This window comes from Macrotis lagotis, chromosome 2 (genome assembly GCF_037893015.1).
Source record: "Macrotis lagotis isolate mMagLag1 chromosome 2, bilby.v1.9.chrom.fasta, whole genome shotgun sequence".
Classification (NCBI taxonomy): Eukaryota; Metazoa; Chordata; class Mammalia; order Peramelemorphia; family Peramelidae; genus Macrotis; species Macrotis lagotis.
The window spans coordinates 288,141,780-288,160,723 of NC_133659.1; the positions used below are offsets into that span (position 1 = coordinate 288,141,780).

Here is an 18,944-nt window from a genome sequence, read left to right on the forward strand (position 1 = left end):
ATAGCTGAAACCATCTTTCCATTGCTGTCTGTTGTAATCAGGTAGACATCTTCCCTCCTCCCCACCCCTTTGTCTGGTCATTGGATTGTTGATATTCTTAGTTTCCTTTCCACCTGTGGATCCCAGACAACTTTCAATGAGCCAATCACATTTAGTCTCCTAACAGCATAGTAGGAGGGGGAGTTTAAGGGGAATGTCCTGAGATGATTCAAGAAAGGGGACCACATTAGATTATCCAGTCATTTACAAGAGAGGTAAGCTATCCCTTTTCCCTCACCAGGGATAAGGAAGAGGCCACTGAGTCTCATTGAGAAATAACCCTGCAGTACCTTGAATTGTCTTTCTCTATCCCCCTCCCCAGTTCTCAGCCTAGAGTTACATCTGTCTGAAGTGTTCATAAAAGGACAAAAAGCCGTACTTGGTCTATTCAAAGTAATAGGTGCCCTACAAAGACTTGGGGAAGGATGATATAAATAGGTGGAGTTTAAAGCCGTTAGCCTATGGTTTCTAAGGGTGAGTCTAGAAATGACTGAGATGAGATAGTATCTAACTTTCACAGTGGAAGAGAGGCAGGTTGTGGCCTTTCTTGACTACAATCAACCTTCCAATATCTCCCCTAAAGGGACACAAAACATGAGCTGAATGGTCCCCCTGTAAGCATGTAGCTACTAATTTACTGAACCTAGGTGAAGGAGTGGGGACAGGCAGCTGTTATCTCAACCAGTTGTGGTTGAAGAGATTTGAGGGAGGGAGGGCAGGGTCCAAAATGCCCCAGGCCTTTTAGTTTCCAATTTCTCTGTGTCAGCTGTGTTGTCAGCTGTCCACTTTCCTCTAGCCCTGTCACTTAAGCTGTGACGCTGAAGGGAGAGGCTAGGTCTGCATACACCAGCTGGGGAGACGTGAGCACCACGGGTATTTTGGGGGCATAAAGCCCCCTAGGCAAGAGGACAGCGCCTGCCTTTTCCATTCTCATCCACCACCGCTGCCACCAAGCTGCCTAACCTGGCACCTTTCCTCCACTGGCTGTGGACTGACATAGGAAATCCCAAACGTAAGTTGCCTTTTCCTACTTGTTCTCAAGACCATGGCTACTTGGGCTCCGACCCCCCTTAACCAATTCACTTGGCTGTTAAGTAGTTTGGGGTAGACCTGTTCCATCATTTTTCCCCTAAAGAAAGGTTTGGGATCAGGAAAGGTTGGGGAATTAATGTCTAGGGAATAGAATAGTAGAGAAGGGAGGTCATATTACACTGAAAACTTAAAAATAGCCACCCCCCAAGGCAGGCTGGGACAGGCCTAACATGGAAGTAGTCACCCCCCAGGCTTGGAGAGGAACAGGAAGCCAGAGATGAGGAGAGTTAGAATCCTGTACCTCTATTCCAAAGTGACAATTTGAGGGAGGGGAAGAAAGGAATCCATGGAAAGGTTATATGGGCTTATATAACTGCCTCCAAACTTTGAAGAAAAGATAGCCTCTAGGGGTCTCCAACCCTCCCAAAAATGAGAAGTCAGTCTTGATGGAACTTCTACAAGGGAATGGAGATAGTCTTTGTGTAGGTATCTTCTGTAAGCCTTCCTCTTGTCACCTTCCAATCTGGGCCCTTTTTTGGAGTTTCCTCGTTAAGGCTCCTTTGTTTAGTTTCTCATTCTGGAATAGGGTAATAGAGACCCTCTTTTTGTGTATCTCAGCTTAAGAGCCCTGCAGTTCTCTTCCCAAAGCTTTATTTGTACTACCTTACAAGGTGAGTCCCTAGGAATAAGAAAGGGAGGGGGAGGGGAGGCAAGGAAAAATGAAGAATTTACAGTGGGATCCCCACCTTTGCAGGATGACAGAAAAGGAGGTTCTGGATACCCCCAAATCCTTCACAGGAGAAACACCAAAGAGTGGGGTGAGTTTGACCCTCTGATAAAGAACTTTTGATAGCTGGGAGGGCATGCTATAATTTTCTGGGGAAAATGGTTATAGAACCAGGGGCTATGGGGCTCATCTTAGTTTTAAATCGTTTAAGGTACAGCTTCCCCTTCTGCCTCACTCTGTCTCCCCTGTGGGCAATATCCTGTCCCTTGACCCAGTACATTTTCCAGATGCTTTTAGCCTAAGTGAAACTTCTGTCTGAACCTTCCCTCTGCTCCTCTCTAGCTACAGAGGCTGAAGCATTTATTCAGGAAGGAGACTGTAGAAAGAAAGGAGATGGAGCTCCCCTCTGAGCCCCAGGCCAATGGGGAGGCTGTAGGGGCTCAAGGGGGGCCCATCTACTACATCTATGAGGAGGAAGAGGAGGAAGAGGAGGAAGAAGAGAAGGAGCCACCCCCTGAACCTCCTAAACCTGTCAATGACAAGCCCCACAAGTTCAAAGATCATTTCTTTAAGAAGCCCAAATTCTGTGATGTCTGTGCCAGAATGATTGTTCGTGAGTCTGAGAAATGGAGGAAGATGGGATGTATAGAGAGCATCGTAGGACTGTGGGTTCAAAGGTCTGGGGGAGAGAGAGAGAGAGAGAGAGAGATCAGTACTGCACAAATTTAGTTGAAGGTGGTGACTGTGGATGAGTATAGTTAGAGAAGCCTGCATAGGTTGTAAGTCTAAGAAATGAAAGAAGAGAGTCACTAGGAAATGTGTGGCAGTGGAGTAGAGAAAGGTTTCATGATCTCACCCAATATTCTTTCCCTCTACCAAGTTAACAACAAATTTGGGCTACGATGTAAGAACTGCAAAACCAGTATCCATGAACACTGCCAGTCCTTTGTGGAGATGCAGAGATGCTTTGGCAAGATTGTGAGTTAGGTCTGGGATCATGGGGGTGGAGGGTAATGTTGAGGACCTTGGATGAATGCTTCATAAGTTACCCTCATTCATTCCTGTAGTTGCTTCCCCAGGCCCATTCTTCTAGGATGAGGAGGAAAACTGGTTGCTGAGATGGGGCTCTTGGGTCTTGAACACTGGCTCCTTGTCTCATTCTCCTTCCTACCTCTCCCACAGCCCCCTGGTTTCCGCCGCGCTTACAGTTCTCCACTTTATAGTGACCAGCAGTATGCCTGTGTCAAGGACCCACTTTGTAAGTTTCCTTCATTCCTTCATCCAAGCTGAGTTGTGGGAGTTGTGATTGGGGGCTGTGCCTAGGGATTGACCATCTCTGCAACCTGGAAGCCTCTTGATCACCATGACTGCACCTCTCCTGACTCAGGAGACTGCAGCTTAAGACTTTGGAGTCTCTCGGTGCCTGACTTCTAGACACATTGGTTTTATTCTCATCCCAAAATTTTTAGCCACTCCAGCTTGTAGACTCTTGGAAGCAATTCACCCCATCTTGGCTACCAGCCCTGTGCTTCTAGGCTTGTCTCCCTGAATTCTAAGTAGAACATAGGGCTTCTTTTTCTATTCTCTTATTAGATTTTCAGACCCTGTTCTTTCTCACTGTTGTCCACAAATGTTACTATCATTTACAAAGTAGGACCCTGTCTTGTAAGTCTTTTCTTCTTGTCGATAACGTTTTCCTTTATTTCCAGCCAACCGAAATGACCCTGTTTTTGAGACACTTCGAACTGGAGTGATCATGGCAAACAAAGAGCGGAAGAAGGGACAAGCTGACAAGAAGAGTGTGAGCCTCTTCTGCCCCTTGCTGTTTGAAACCCCCCACCCCCACCCTTAGAGTCTTTCTTGAGACAATCAAAGGTTGTCCTTTGGAATATCATCATTCCTTTTTTTTTTTTTTAAGATTTTTTTCAAGGCAATGGGTTTAAGTGGCTTGCCCAAGGCCACAGGGCTAGGTAATTATTAACTGAGGTCGGATTTGAACCCAGGTACTCATGACTCCAAGGCCGGTGCTCTATTCACTGAGCCACCTAGCCACCCCTAATATTATCATTCCTTAGGAAAAACTAATAATAATAGTAATGACAGCTATCTTTTTTTTTTTAAGTTTTTACTAGGCAATGGGGTTAAGTGGCTTGCCCGAGGCCACATGATTAGGTAATTATTAAGTGTCTGAGGCCAGATTTGAACTCAGGTACTCCTAACTCCAGGGCCAGTGCTCTGTCCACTGTGCCATGCCCAACAGCTATCATTTCTACAACACTTTAAGGTTTGTCAAAGTCTTTACAAATATCTCGTTTTAACCCCACAACATTCCTAGGAAGTCTGTGATAGTATTACCACCCCAGTTTTAAAGATGGAAAAAACAGAGGCAAGCAAAGTTTAAGACTGGTTCAGGGCCACCCAACTAAGTGTCTGAGATAAATTTGAACTCAAGCTATCCTAGATCCTTCCGATTATTCCTTACCCTGTGAGGGACTATAACTACTTCTCTTGGGGAGAAGCAATAGTGATTAGACACTGTAATTATCAGGTAGGGTGCTTTTAGAAAGTGGGAAATTTATTCCTGCTAAACCATCCTTGTTTCATTACCTGGTAAAGCCACTGGACTCATAATGAGGAAAATGTTGGTTGTGCCTTGACTCCAGCAAAGCATTGCAGAATACTCTGAAAAGTATTTGCTCCTCTGTGAAGTGTTCAGTGGCTTAAACCTTGCCTTGAACAACATGTTTATCAAGTTTGTGTATGACTTGAAGCAGGGAGGGATGGCTAATACAGTAGCTGACAGAGTTACGATTGAGGAGTGCCCATTGGAAGAAATACCTTTTAGGACTAAATAGAAAGGCAGAAACTAGCCAGATGAAACCTAAAAGGAACAAATGGACCTTTGGTTACCTCTGACATTCCCTTGGTCCTATTTCTTTACATTTTGCCTCCTTTGGAGACAGCTAGGTGGCACAGTGGATAGTATATACCGACCTTGGAATCAGGAGTTCAAATCTGGCTTCAGACATTTAATATTCACTAGCTATGTGATCTTGGGCAAGTCCCTTAATCCCATTGCCCACCCAAAATTTTGCCTCATTTGAAGGTTTCCTTTAAAAAGGAGAGAAAACCTCAGACACTTAATAATTACCTAGCTGTGTGGCCTTGGGCAAGCCACTTAACCCCATTTGCCTTGCAAAAATTTTTTTTAAAAAGCATTATTAAAAAGGAGAGAAAAGAAAAACTTTTTATTAGACCCTAGTTGAGCCAAGTAGAAACTAGGTGGTACAGTGAATTGGACCTGGGAGGCCTAAGTTCAAATCCTGCCTCAAACAGGGTGCTCCTCCGGCAAATCACTTACCTCCCAAGCTCAGTTTTCTCATCTGTAAAAGGGAATAACAGCCCCTACCTCACATGGTTGTTTTGAGAATAAGAGTCCTGTGCACACAGTGCTATAGAAATGCTCATCAAGATTATTATGAAAGGGACTTGAAGCCATTTCATATGAGGAACAATTGTTCAGAAAGGACAAGGCCTAGTATAATCACTTCACATTTGGAAGCTGGACTTGTTCTTCAGAGTTCCAGAAGACAGAACCAGAATCACGGAGGAATGACAAGCATTTATTTTTTTCAATATTCCAGACCCTGGGCTATGGACAATATAAAATTGAAGCAGTCCTGGCCCTCGTGTAGTTTATATTCTAGTCAAGATGACAATACAATTAGGGGAGAGTGGTCAGCAAAGGGAGTTATGGTTCTGGAAGTCACAAAACTGGCAAATGGAACAACTGGGCAGGCCACTAGTACCCTTTCCAGAGGCTGTGATGGGAATGATTGGATTACAGTTCTCAGAGAAAGGTGAAAGGGGAACTTAACTTGCTCAGAGGCAGGGCACAAATGACCAGGGTGAAGATGAAGATGCACAGCTCTTTCAGTGGCCATCTGACTTGGTTCCTCCCAGGTCTGCCCCTTGGATCAGCTTGGAGAGTAGAACAATAGCAGTAATAGCCATTTCAGTTCATCAGACTTTTATTAATGAATGCCAAATACCTGATGTCTCCTGGTGATACAAAAATAGGAAATGACAAGGTTTCTGCCCTCCAGAAGCTAACATTTTTATACTATGAAGCAAAAATTCAAGCAAATAGATGAAAAAAGTGATAAGAATGTATGTTCTCTGTTTTAGGGGAATTGCAAGGAAGGAGATTTTGATTCAACAATTAGAACCTATTCACATTTTTTTAATGAATTGGAAATAGAGATATTGAATATTCTGTCAAGGATATAGAGGAAATTTTTGCATTGGATAGGAAATTGCACTGTATGACTTTTTAATTGCCCCCAAACCTGGGCTATAGGACAAAGGGAAGGCTCTGATTCCCCTCTCCTACTCCTTAACTCAGGGGCTCTTTTCCTTTAGCCCCTAGCAGCCATGATGGAAGAGGAGCCAGAAGCCCCCAAAACTGAGGAAGGAAAACCTCAAGCTGGTGAGTAAAACCCTCTCTCCCATAGGAATGCATTGATTGTGGACAGGTTAATAACTTTGAACCAGGTTGTTGGTGTAGGTAACAAAGGGGCATCTCAGAAGAGCTAGAAGAGACACTTAAGTTGGCAGTAAAGTTGGAAGGGTGATGCTATCCTGGATTCAAGGTATCTGTCCCCAACTCCAGGAAATCCAGAGGGAGACAAGAAGACTGACAAAAAGACAGCTGAGGATAAAGTAAGGATTTTTCTCCATCTTTTCTCAACTGGTGCTGCTTTCCTTCCAAGTATTCTCTCACCCCTCAACTCTTCCACCCCATCCATAATGATTGGTCCATGCCCACTAGCTCTGATGGGACTACCCCCTAATTATCCCTACTTATATGTTGCCCTGACTCCCCACCACACACACAACTCCAAAACTACAGTTTGGTGCTGAGTTTAAATGTTAATGGCTTTGTTGGGGAACTTCCCTGGGTTGGAGCCCTTATCATTTATATTAAGAAAGGTCTGGCTTCGATAGGATTAAAGTTCATTACCTCCTTCTATTCTATCCTTCCCTAGAACAAGCAGCCTGGATTCCAGCAGTCTCACTACTTTGTGGCCCTTTATCGGTTCAAGGCTTTGGAAAAGGATGATCTGGACTTCCCGTGAGGACAAAGGAGGGGAGAAAGAAAACATTTATATGCAAGGGAGGAGGGGAGCTGAGGGGTTCAGTCATCCTTCCACACATCTGCACAGTGTAATCTTGGAATGGAGGACAAAAGAATGACCTTCTATGGGTGCTATGTACTTAAGTGGAGTACTCCCTTCTCTGACAACTTTTCTGGTCTATTCTAGACCTGGAGAGAAGATCACAGTCATCGATGACTCTAATGAGGAGTGGTGGCGGGTGAGAGAGGGGATACGGGGAGGCTGGAGTTGTTGTGGGGTGTGGATGAAGACCTGCCCCACCCTACCCTTTCTAAAGCTTCTTATCCTCTTCCTCCCCAATGCTTATTTTCCCCCTCAGGGTAAAATTGGGGAGAAGATTGGATTTTTCCCCCAAAATTTCATCATTCGAGTCAAGGCTGGTGAGCGTGTGCATCGGGTGACTAGATCCTTTGTGGGAAATCGAGAAATTGGGCAGATAACTCTCAAGAAGGACCAGGTGACCTTCCTTGATCCAGCCACTGTCTGTCCCTTCTCCACCAGTGGCCTTAGCCCATACCCTGGCAGTTTGGGAGCCCCTGGGAATCCTGACCCTGGAAGTTTCTGGTCCCTTTTTCTAACCCCCTGGCCTGATCCCCTTCTCTGTCCCCTCCTCCTCCAGATCGTGGTGCAGAAAGGGGATGAAGCCGGGGGCTATGTCAAAGTCTACACTGGTCGAAAGGTGGGGCTGTTTCCCACGGACTTCCTGGAGGAAATTTAGGGGCGCAGGTGTCCCAGGCAATCCAGGATCATTTTATTCAGGCCCTCAAGAAGCTTACCTTCTGTGGAGGGGAGAGCACCTCCTCCACTTTGGGCTGCGTGGTGGGAGGGGCGCAGGTAGGCAGCTCGATTCCAGCTGGGGCTGTATTCTAAGAGGGCTGGTTCCCCCTTAAACTCCCTAGTGTGAGACTTGCAGGACTGGGCGTGTGGGGGGCCCTCCCCCAACAAATCACTCCTCTGCTTCTTCCTGCGGGACAGGCCACCTTTAGGCCTGGGTAAGGAGGCTCATTGTAAGCGGAGCCCTTAGCTCATTCAGCTTTGTGGGGAACGGGTTGGAAGTTTTCTTTAAATTTAGGGTCTTTTATTTTCTTTTTTTTAAAAATCTTTGTTACAAGACTTGCCTGCAAGAGGGACAGGAAATGAAGTTGTTGTAAACACATGGAATCCATTAAATCAATGAAAAACACTTAAAAAATTAAAACTGGCAGCTTAAAAAAATAAATTTGAAAATAGAAAAAACGAGTGACCAGCCACGATGTCCCAGTTCTCTCCTGGGTGACAGGCCCCGGGAGGGCAGGGGAGGAGTGGCGACATCTGGGGTGAAGGCGGCGCGCTTTGGGAGGGATTGGGCAGAAGGATGGGGGTCGGGGCCTCGCAGTTAAGGGACCCCACACACACCTGGAAGGTGGCCGGGCGGGGGGCACCCACGGGGGAGGGCGTTTCCATAGCAACTGTCCACGCGTCCCGAGGGTGCGCCGAGCCTGGCCCGGGGCTGTTGAAGGTGAAGGGCGGAGTTGGGAGGGGGCGGAGGGCTGCGAGCCGGAGCGCAGCCTCCCCGTCCGGCCCTTCCTCCCGCGGCGTGCCGTATGCAAATGTTATGATTTGCATATGCAAATATGCAAATGCTTCAGGCCGGGTCACAGCGGCAGGTGGCTGGGACTGGGAAGGTAACGGGAGGGAGAGCATAAAGAGGTAGGAATTTTAATTTGGGCCTAGGAATGGCTGGAGAGAGAATAGGGAGGTAGGCTTCAGAGTGTGGGTGGGGGAGTCTCAGCCCTAAAAAGGTGTGGGTTTGTCTAAGACTCCTTTTCTGTCCAGCCTCTGTTAGGCCTGAGGTTGGCATTGCTTGGCAGGGTTGGCAGCGGGAGCCTGGGCACCATCTGCTGCTGGTGGTGAGGAAGGAGGAGGAGGAGGCTCAGCTGGGCTGCAGGAGGAGGAGGAGACCCTGGGACATGTAGGGAGTCCTTTCCCATCCATAAATGAAAGTGGGGCAAGGCTCAATAGACACGAGTGTGGGGGCCAGTCTAAAAGTCCTCTGCAATTAATTCGTCCGCTCACACTGGAGGGAGAAGAACCAAGGGCAAACGTCTTGAGAAAGGTTGCCACTTCTCTGTTAAGTCCGAAGAGTGAGGCTGGAGGGTGGCGCTGTCGGGTCCAGTCCTCTTGTGCTCTGTCCCACTGCGCCCCATCTCCAGAGGATGCTCCCCATTCCGTTATCCGGAGGCACTCCTGTCTTGAGAGGTGGCCTGGGAAGTAGAAAGGACATCGAATCGGCCCCTGCTGCTCCCAGCCCCCTCCTCCACACAAATTTGTCCCTTCTCTGCCTAGAATATATAGTGGGAGTCTGAGCAGACTCGAGGGAAGTCCTGGAGAATGGGATGGGGGGAGAGACATCTCCCACCCCCTTCCAACACTGAAGCGAAACCAATTTGCCGGCTCATTTGCTGCGATACTGGGGGTGGGGGTGTCGGGAAACCCGGGAGGGCTGCTGTTCTCCATTCTCGCCCCCCGCCGTTTACACACATCCGAGGGGGGGGGGGCTTCTCTCCTCGGAGCCGGCAGCTGTCCCTAATTAGAGCGGAGGTTTAATTGGATTTATCAGCAGTTAATAGGAAATTAAGCAAAGGGCCCGAGAGGCGGAGGGGAGGGGGTAGGGAGAATACAGATTGGGAGACGGGGTGGGGTTTGGGGGTGGGAATGTGCGGGTGTCTATTTGAGGGAGGGTAAGGTCCTCGGGGTCAGCTGTAGAAACTAGGAAGGAGGAAAGTGATCGTGTGTATTGAGCGGGATCCCCCTTACCTGGTTACACAGTACTTTGACCCCAGATCACGACCAGATTCTTCTTGCCGGGCTACGATCCTCTTGGGGCTCCAGGATCGGAATGCGAAACCAGCCTCCTCTAGGAATCACCAGGAGGTGAGGAAGGGACAGGTGGAGCTAGTGTCCCAGGCCTCCCAGAATACCCCCCTTTCTTGAAGCTATGATGAATGATTCGGCCTCCAGCAAAGGTCAAGAAGTCTAGCCCAGGAAGCGGACTGAATTGAAAACAGGCTGGGGTTTGGATGGGCAGATTGTGTCTCCTCTAGGCCCTTGATGAACGGGAGTCAGCCCTCCCATCTAAGCTAAACAAAGAGTGTGCCTTTCTGTGGTGGAAAGGGCTCTGAATTTAGGAGTCAGGACTCGAGTTCGAATCCCAGCCCTATGACTCAGCTGGGTAACAAGACAAGATATTGTACTTTTATTTCTTTAGTTGGAAAATTAAATTTTAGATGACCTCTAAAATCTTTTCCAGCTCCGACATTACATAATTTTAACCCTGAGCTCCAATTTTCCCCCTCCCACAACAAGAAAAAGGGAAAGTGAGACTTGGTAAAGTTAGGGAACTGAACAGGAGCGTTGGAGACTAGAAAGAGGCATCGGAGTTGGGCCTGGGACCCTTACTCCCTTGGTCCTGCGAGGCTTCTCCCCCTTAGACTAACTCTCTTTAAGCCTTCTATTTGGGGCAGCTAGGTGGCGCAGTGGATAAAGCACCGGCCCTGGAGTCAGGAGTACCTGGTTCAAATCCGAGACACTTAATAATTCCCTAGCTGTGTGGCCTTGGGCAAGCCACTTAAACCCATTTGCCTTGCAAAAAAAAAAAAAAAACCAAACCAACCCAAAAAGCCTTCTATTGGGCTGACTCCTCAGTTCTTGCCTCCCATTCCAGTCCTACTCCACTCTAGGCCTTTCCCTAAATCTCTCTGATGATTCCTTTCGTTTGCATAAACCCAATTTGCATATTGAAGCAGCTCCCCTAGAAGTCCTGCTTGGAGGACGGAGGGGTTGTGGCACAGAAGGGACCCAGGGGTTCCTGCAGGTCTTAGCCCATTTGCATTACGGAGGGCAGCTACCACAATGCTGTCTGAAGATAAGCCCTATTCCCACACCAGGTCACTGGATAAATTCACTCCCTCCTCCCTCCACTATTCAAGAAGAGGGAACCCCCGAAAAGATAGAAACTCAAGGGATTGGAGCCCTCGGAGAAAGGGGAAGCTCCAAATGTGGCTTTGGCCCTCTGGGACCCCCAGGAGCCTAGAGCTAAGCTGGGGCTGCAGGAAGCTGTGGAGTCAACAGCCGGAGGCACCTCGTGTCACCACGACCTCATTACACCGCTAACGAGGCCACCATCCCTCGAGAGCCCCAACCTGCCCCCCTCTGGGCCTATTTGCCCGGCGATCTAGGAAAGGTTGGCTTGAGGAACTGAGGGAAAGACTGGCGAACACTGAATAAGAGCACGTCTTAGTGTCTGCCTTGCTCTGTGTGTGTGTGTGTGTGTGTGTCCCCTTTTGTCGGTGTGTTGTGTGAGCCTGTGTGTGTATGAGAGATGCGGGGTGTGTTTGTGTCTGGGTGACAGTGCGTGGGTGTGTATCTGGGTGTGAGACGCGCTGTATGTGTCCGTGTGACAGTGACGTGTGTGTGTGTGTGTGTGTGAGAGAGAGAGAGAGAGAGACCCCCTCCTATTTCCTCCTCTTCCCCATTTCCATTCCTCTCTCCTCTCCCGGCCTGGCTCCCGGCTCCACTGCCTCCATCATCTCCATCCATTATTGAAGAAACAGCCGCGTCCGCTCCAATCACATCAACAAATCCCCATCCCCACCAACACCCCCCCACCCTCACCAGGGGCGCAGGAGGGGGGGCCAAGGAGTTAGGGGGGATCAAAGACGTGCTGTGCGGGGAAGGGGGAGCAAGGGCTAGGGGAATAGAGCTCACGACCTCATGCCCTGAGCCGAAGGGGAGGAGGGCTGGGACCGCGGGCCGGGATGCCTGGGTCCCCTAGCGGGAGAACGCTTTGCATAAACAGATGGTGCGGATGTCTTTGTCTCTGTCTCTCTCTCTCTCTCCCCGTCTCCGCTCCAGTCTGGCTGATGCAATAATGCACATCTCGGAGCCTCGGGACCCAGCTCCCTTAATAGCGGGAGAGGGGGGTCAGGGAGAGGGGGACGGCGGGAGGTGGGGGGGAGCAACTCTCGAGCAGATGCTGATTTGTCTTCCTTCCCGGACACCACCTCCTCCCTACAGCTGCAGCGAGGAAAACTGAGCCCATACAGGGGCTGAGAAGAGGAAGGGGGGTGGGTTGGGGGAGAAGGCCCCAGGATGTTCTTGGGAATGCTGCAACCCCGGGGTCCTAATGTCGGAATGGTGGGTAGGCTAAGAGGGAAAGAGAGGCAGAGACAGATGGGCAGAGACAGGAAAGGTAAGATCAGTTGGTTAGAGGACTTGGAAAATGAAGGTTTTGAGAGCAAAAAAAAAAATGCCAGGACCTTGGATAGCACCCTGGAGGGAGGAATCGAAGTGGGGGGCGGCATAAATGGAAGGGGGGGAGGTGAAGGCCATAGTCACCTCCTCACCTCCCTTGCTATCCACACCCAACATGCCCCCTGCCCGGCCACCTTCTTTTTCTTCCTACCGACGAGTTTGGCAGAACTTTCTAGAACTGGTGGGGGTCAGTATTAGCCACGAGATCCAAATGGTCAGGAAGCCCCAATTTCTAAACCCTGCCTCTTCAATGCTCTGCCAGGTTTGCCCCTGAGGGCAAGCCCCAACACACACACAAACACACACACACACACACACACACACACACACACACACTCCCTTACCTCCTCCCGCCAAATGAGCAGAGATGGGTGATGAATTGAAGCGTCCTTGTTCTTGTCCTTGTCAAGAACTTGTAGCCCCCTGGACCATGATAAGGTCCTTTTCTGTTCCAAGGAACGCCCTGGAGGGCAGCTTCCCCCTAGCCCAGCAGGTGGAGCTCTGAGGCTTTGCTCTGCACAGACTCCCTAATGCTGAGCGATTCAGACCTACACCTTGGAATGGGGACTCACTACGCTTAGTCCAGTACCCTTAGGACCTCCCCACTGGACCCAACTCATTTTAATATACATCGAGGAAGACTGGCTGGATTACAGAGTCCCCAATCAGCGCTAATTAGGCGTATTGAGTCGTCCGGGCACAGCCCTCCCCACCCCAGTTTCACCAGCTAATCCACAACTAATGACTCCTCAGGACCCAAGATTTATCCCTAAGTTGGCAACCTGCGCCCCCAGTGCTGGAACTAGGGGGAGGAGGTGCTATTAGCCCTGGGGCCAGAGAAAGAAAAAGCCCCAGGGTCAGAGATAGGAATAAAAGGGGGGGGTAAAAGAGAAGAGAGAAGCAAAAAGGAGAAGGGGAAGGAAGAATAAGAAGTCTAGGAACTGGCAAATAGCTGGAGAAGGGAAAGGATGGAGGGAGAGAGAGAACATGTCTAGGTGCCGACAGAGACCTAGAGAAACCTAGAAAAAGACCAAGAGAAGAAAAAGCGAAAAGTGCCTCAGTCAAGGAAAAACAAAGACAAATGGGGGGGGGGGGGTAATAGGGTAGAGCTAGAGAGATGGGTAAAGAAAATCAGAAACTATAGGGGAGAGGGAGAGAAAAAGAAAGAAATGGGGAATGATGGAAAAATGAAAAAGGAGGGGGGGAGGAAAAAGATAAAGAAGTTGAGGGAAAAACGTTGCAGAAATATAAGGAATCTTCTCTTGAGCACTTTAGGGGTCCAGAGTGACCAGGAAGGAAGATGGTGGAAGAGGAAAGCCAGGAAGGATGCAATGAATAGGGGAAAACAAAAGCTAGAGCACGAGAATAAAAATTGTGTAAGGGCTTCCCAAATTCAACAACTGAGAAATAGGAAGCAGGAAGGGAGACTTGGGTAGACTGGATTCTTCTGGTTTCATTATAATCTACCCCTGAATAAATGGTGATCTTCCTCCCTCTGAAGCTTAAGAGTCCTGCTTGCCTAGATTTTTTTTTCTTAGCCCCTTTTCTGTGATAGGAAGGGAAGTGGAAAGATGAGATCCACATTTTGGGGTCACTTTCTTTCCTTCCCCACATCTGCACTCCCTCAATTCCCCCAGCTGTGGGGCATACCAGAGCCAGATGTGCAGTCCAGCTGTGTCAGAAGCAAGAATAGGATGTTTGATTTTTTTTTCTTCTCAGACATGGGGGTTGGGGGTGAGGAGAGAGAGAGAGAGAGGAGAAGAAGAAGGAGGAGGAGGAGGAGGAGGAGGAGGAGGAGGAGGAAATGGGAGTGAAGGAGAGCCAGAATTGGAGGAAGGGGCAGTGGCGTTTGATCTGAGAGACCCTTGGATGCATCACCCCTATTTAAGGAGATTGGAATCAGAGACCCAGATGCAAAGAGATTCTCTCTCTCTCTCTCTCTCTCTCTCTCTCTCTCTCTCTCTCTCTCTCTCTCATCTCTTTGTTCTCTGTGTCTCTGACATTTTATCTCATTATCCTCGGAGGAGGCTGAGAGAACCGGACCCCTCAGCCTAATTACCTAGTAGCCAGGCTGCTGTCATTGACAGGAATGGTGGGGGTGGGAGGGAGAAGAAGGAAGTTGTCAGTAGAGTTGCAGGTAGTGTATGGTGAGAAGAAGCAGACACTGGTGGGCTAATGGGGGTTTGGAGGGTTGGAATCCTAATGGAAAAGTGATTATTGAAGAAGGCATTGCTAACCACTTGGAGTATGATCCCTGGTGGGGGACAGGCACAGGGACCACTTCCCAATGTGTGTCTCTGATTTAGGAGAATATCCCTAGCAACCAATCCAGTCAGACTGAGGTTTCCTACTTGTGTGAAGGCAATGTCCCCCTTTCCTTGGATTGACCTGGCTTGCAATGTCTGCATCCAAGTCTCCGGGCAGTGCTTGCAAGGGCAGTGGGGGGAGGGGCCACTTCTAACAAACACTGGATCCACCCAAAACGTTAAGACTGCAGTAAAGAGGCTCTTCCTTCCACTCCCCTCAAGAAACACCTCCTGTCACCACTGCTTACCCACAGGTGGCCTTCAAAGCTAATGTTTTTAGATATCTCTGACTTTCTTGGTTCTTGTCTGTTTTCCTTTTTGTTTGTGTCTACTCTCTAATCTCTAGTGTGAATTCTTCTGTCACTGTTCTTTCCGCTCCTGTCATCCTGTTCTCTTTCTTCTATTTGTTTTCTTTTTCCTTCTTCTCGGTTAGAATGACTTCCGTTCCTTTCCCCCTTTCGCCTTTCCCCTTTCCCCTCTCCTCTTTACAGGAGAGGAGAGTGTGGACTGTATAGTTTCCTTGCTGGATCCATTGTTTCCCTAGTCCTCATTCCAACACCCCGATCAAGAGATGATCTCTAAACTGAACCTGAACCTCTAAGTCCACCTGGATTTCAGATATGTGTGAGAACCCAGGTCCAGAAGCCCAAACTAGAATTTGAGGTTGGTTCTCCTGAGTCAAACTTCTTTAATCTGACAAGGTCCTGGTCCCAACAGGTGTTGGGGTTTTCTGTACTTTCTGGGACTAAAAAAGAAAAAAAAAAGGCGGGAGCTCCCCCACTCCCACTCCCAGGCCTCCCAAACTGACCCCACTCGCCAGAAACTAGGTTTTTAGGAGAGGGAAGAGGGTCGGGAGGGGAAGATATTGCCCTTCTGTCTCCCTACACATCTCTGATGGCAATATTGCTGCCCAATTAGTTTATTAAATGGGGGAGGATGATTAAAAAAGCACAACTACCAAATAGCTGGAAAAACAAAATATTTAAAAAAATATGGAAAGGGTGGGGGTGATTCCCCATCCCTATGTCCCTGACTTGGATCTCAAGTGTGATCTAATGGGAGTTAAAAAGGGGAGCCAAGAGATGGTGAGGGGAGAAGGTAGTCTGATTCTCCCCAGCCTTTAATTCTAAGCCCCTCAATGGCACTGACACCTCTACTTTGCCCTTTCCAGACTAGGTCTAGGGTCCTGTTGTAGATGTCCTGGGTCTTGTCATACAATCCACACTCCTGCCAATTATTCTTGGGGGGGGGCAATCCTTGGCCAACGGTTTGATTTCTGAAGGTCCAACCCTCCCAAAGAGACACTAAACTTGGGGGGGTCCTTGGAAAGATTTACTTGAAGGGGAAAACAATTATATCTTCTTTTTTCACTGAGTTTGTGTTTTCTTCAGATTATGGATTTTTTTAAATCTTATTTTGAGAAGGGATGTATGGGTTTCAATCGATTGTCGAAAGGGTTCATGATATAAAGAAGGTCAAAAATCTGATCCAGTTGAACGTGGTCCAAAGCTGGGGCTGACTGGGAGATCCCTGTATCCTATCCTCAACTGATCTACTCTACCCCAATTCGACCTCCTTGTTTCGGTTTTCCAGGCTCGAAAATAGGGATTTCCTGCTCCACACTCTCCCCAACCTCTTTCAAGCCCTAACACTCAAGAATATTTTGGCGTTCTGCCTGTTTGTAGGGGGAAGGGGGTTCAAGAAAGTTATTACCCCATTGCTGAGAATGTGAGCGTCCTGGCTCAGGCAGGGCAGGGGTGTAGTCTTGTTCTGGAAAGTATGAGAGGTGGCATCCCATTCCAGACGCCAGCCCCTACACCCTTTTCCAAGTCCTTCCCCAGTTCTGCCGCTGGAGGAGAGAGAAGGCGAAGTGTAAGAGGTGGAGGCAAATTCAGGGCTGGGCTGAGTTGACCCCTCCCAGAGCCCTGGGCAAATGGGGTGGGGGAGAGGTGGTAAACCAGGAGGAGAAGAAGAAGAGTGGAACTGGAGGAGGAGAAGACGACGAGCGGAGAATACAGAAGCAACATGTTGGAAAACAAATTTTGGGACCGTTTCATCCGGCAGATCAAGAGAAACCCCGGAGTGAGTCCCGTTCCTTCCGTGGGCCCCATGTTTGCCTTCCTCCTTCTCGTACCTCATTCCTGTCTTCTAGCCCAATGTTCTCCGAGTTCTATACCCATCGCCTTTTGATCTCTCCTTCTTCCCTAGTTTCTTCCATCCCCAGTTCTGCCCCCCCCCTTTTCTCCTAGCCTTACTGGGTTTGTAGGAAATGGGCCTAGACTGACAGGGGAAGAGATGCGGGATCAAGAGATCCAGAGAAGGAATCTGACACTGGAATCTCTCCCTTTTCCACCCCCCCCCCCCATCCCTGATGAGAAGGCTGGGGAGGCACCGATTAACCCTTCTCTGTGAAATGAGCTCTTGGGAGGGGCAGCATAGAGGGAAGTTGAGGGAACCTCGGAGAGAGGGAGGAGGGGTCCGAGTCTCCTCCAGGGTGAGAGGAAACTTCTCCCCCATTAATGCCTCATCCTATTCGAACCCCCCCACGCCAGCTTATCCCGCTAATCAGCTTCATTGGCCTGGGGATGGGCAGCGCCGCACTTTACCTGCTTAGACTCGCCTTACGCAGCCCAGACGTCAGGTAAGGCCCTAAGGGAACTGAGAAGGACGCCACCCAAGGAGCTTTGGGTCTGGACTGGGAAATGGGGGCGAACTCCCCGAGGGGCGATGGAGATAGTGAGGATTCCCCCCAACCCCCTTGGAGAGCGGCCCCACCCACCGACCTCAGACTGTAGGACTCGAACCTGGCTCTCCCCCGCCCACTTCATCCGACAGAGGAGCCTCGGGCCCAGCTCAGGTGGTCCGGGTGACCGCGCCGAGCTCCCGGCCCGGTTGCCATGGCGACGCCACTCTGCCCGCGGCCCGGCGTTAGGTCTGGCGGCTGCCTTGCCGCCGCGGGGGATGGGACCCTTCCTCACTCTGGGAAGCCAGCTGGAGGCAGATCCAGTCCGTGTCCTGGCCCCGGCCTCAACTCCAGCCCCCCCCCCCCAAGCTTCAGGACGGCCCCTGAAGTCCTCACGTTTCCACTTCAACTCCCCCAGGCCCATCCGATTCTCCTCCTGCGCCACTGCACCCCAATTTGGCCACAGCTCCTGCCGCGCCCCCCCATCTCTTTCCAGTAACCTGCCCCCCCCCCCCGCCCCTGCCCTGTTCTGCCAAACGCGGAAAGTGAAGGGCTTGCAGAGGTAGCCCTGAGCGAGCAGGAGGAGGGGGCGGCCGGGGGGCTGAGCTGTCAGCTCCCAGCCCCACGTTGACAGCGGTGACAGGCTGCCTGTCGCCCGCTCCGTCAGCTTCTTCTAACGTGGGGCCCCCTCCCCTCCCCCCAACCTCCCACCCCCGGAGATCAGTCTCTGTCAGGGAAAACAACCCCTCCCTCCCTCCCTCCCTCCCCTGGGAGGGGGAGACCCTGAGGCAAGGTGGGGGGGGGCGATCAGGGCTTTCGCAGAAGGGACCCTTTATTTACTCAGCCCCTTCTTCCCCACCCCACCCCCCTCCTCAGCTGGGACAGAAAAAATAACCCAGAGCCTTGGAATCGCCTGAGCCCCAATGACCAGTACAAGGTAACGGCCACCTCCTCTCCCCATCCCGGGCCCGAGGACCCTCCCCAAAGTCCCCAGGCGCTCCATCCTGTCCAGGTGTGGCGATCAGTGTTCACATCTCCCGTCCCCTCCCTCCCTTTACCCTTGGAGCTGGGGTTCCAGGCCCCCATTCTGCCAGGTTGGGGCTTAGGCCTGGGGGGGATAGGTGGGGAGGTGGCCCAGGGTGACGGCTCTTTCTGCCCCTCCCGCTTCCCCGCAGTTCCTCGCAGTCTCCATGGACTACAAGAAGCTGAAGAAGGACCGGCCGGATTTCTAAAGTGGGGGGACGTGGGGGGAGGGGCGGGGGTTGTTGCTGTGGGCTGAGGTCCAGGGTCTTTGACCGCGCGGAGTTGGACCGAGGCGGAGAGGGGCAGCAGAGCGGGGTGGGGGGGTGGGGGGGACTCGACGCCAATAAACATCATCACACACGTCTGACGTCTGGAGAGCGGGGTGTGGGTTGGGAGCCCGGGCCTGGCTTCTCGTCTATGAGGACACTTGACTCTGATCCTGACCGCCAGAGCTAGGAGAGGTTCCCACGCTCCGGGGGGGGGGCTGGTCTTCCCGCCCCCCGATGTTCCGGACAGCGGAAGCACCTCTGACCCAGCCCAAATCCCAGGTGGCGGCCGGGGAGGGGAAGTGGCAGGACCCCCCACCCCCGTGATGGAAGCGGAGATCAAGAGCCGCAGCAGGCGCACAGCCTGGGGCGGGAGGGCAGGCAGCAGGCCAGAAGCCT

At 50.5% G+C, this 18,944-nt stretch overlaps 2 protein-coding genes and 1 long non-coding RNA gene across 7 annotated transcripts; 2 read left to right on the forward strand and 1 right to left on the reverse strand.

Annotated features, from left to right (window-relative positions):
• The first annotated feature begins 960 nt into the window (after positions 1 to 960).
• STAC3 (SH3 and cysteine rich domain 3) lies at positions 961 to 8,288 on the forward strand. 4 transcript variants are annotated; one of them, XM_074226323.1, is made up of 13 exons: positions 961 to 1,051; positions 1,690 to 1,742; positions 1,826 to 1,889; positions 2,141 to 2,411; positions 2,679 to 2,776; positions 2,981 to 3,056; positions 3,508 to 3,599; positions 6,221 to 6,287; positions 6,471 to 6,520; positions 6,847 to 6,932; positions 7,123 to 7,174; positions 7,295 to 7,432; positions 7,595 to 8,288. In XM_074226323.1, the coding sequence occupies exons 3-13, from the start codon at positions 1,827 to 1,829 to the stop codon at positions 7,691 to 7,693; spliced, it is 1,092 nt and encodes a 363-aa protein (XP_074082424.1). In that variant the 5' UTR covers positions 961 to 1,051; positions 1,690 to 1,742; position 1,826; the 3' UTR covers positions 7,694 to 8,288. The 4 variants fall into 4 exon arrangements, with proteins under 4 accessions (XP_074082424.1, XP_074082422.1, XP_074082423.1 ...); XM_074226321.1 differs by lacking the exon at positions 1,690 to 1,742 and having other exon boundaries at positions 964 to 1,051; positions 7,595 to 8,287; XM_074226322.1 differs by lacking the exon at positions 961 to 1,051 and having other exon boundaries at positions 1,657 to 1,742.
• Positions 7,508 to 17,659, reverse strand: LOC141515058 (uncharacterized). Of its 2 annotated transcripts, none has more exons than XR_012476212.1 (3): positions 17,378 to 17,659; positions 9,772 to 16,422; positions 7,508 to 9,218 (listed from the first exon to the last, which is right to left on the reverse strand). It is a non-coding gene; the product is annotated as an uncharacterized LOC141515058 (long non-coding RNA). The 2 variants fall into 2 exon arrangements; XR_012476211.1 differs by having other exon boundaries at positions 17,180 to 17,659.
• Positions 16,508 to 18,551, forward strand: NDUFA4L2 (NDUFA4 mitochondrial complex associated like 2). The gene is made up of 4 exons (XM_074226324.1): positions 16,508 to 16,655; positions 17,126 to 17,214; positions 18,133 to 18,193; positions 18,432 to 18,551. Exons 1-4 carry the CDS (start codon positions 16,599 to 16,601, stop codon positions 18,486 to 18,488), a joined length of 264 nt encoding a protein of 87 aa, XP_074082425.1. The 5' UTR covers positions 16,508 to 16,598; the 3' UTR covers positions 18,489 to 18,551.
• Positions 18,552 to 18,944: the final 393 nt, after the last annotated feature.

Coding starts and splice junctions, on each gene's coding strand:
- STAC3 (XM_074226320.1), top strand. CDS start 1,791: ATGAAGAATTTACAGTGGGATCCCCACCTTTGCAGGATGACAGAAAAG. Junction 2,777..2,980: donor AGAGATGCTTTGGCAAGATT/GTGAGTTAGGTC, acceptor CCTCTCCCACAG/CCCCCTGGTTTCCGCCGCGC. Junction 3,600..6,220: donor GACAAGCTGACAAGAAGAGT/GTGAGCCTCTTC, acceptor CTTTTCCTTTAG/CCCCTAGCAGCCATGATGGA.
- NDUFA4L2 (XM_074226324.1), top strand. CDS start 16,599: ATGTTGGAAAACAAATTTTGGGACCGTTTCATCCGGCAGATCAAGAGA. Junction 17,215..18,132: donor TTACGCAGCCCAGACGTCAG/GTAAGGCCCTAA, acceptor CCCCCTCCTCAG/CTGGGACAGAAAAAATAACC. Junction 18,194..18,431: donor GCCCCAATGACCAGTACAAG/GTAACGGCCACC, acceptor GCTTCCCCGCAG/TTCCTCGCAGTCTCCATGGA.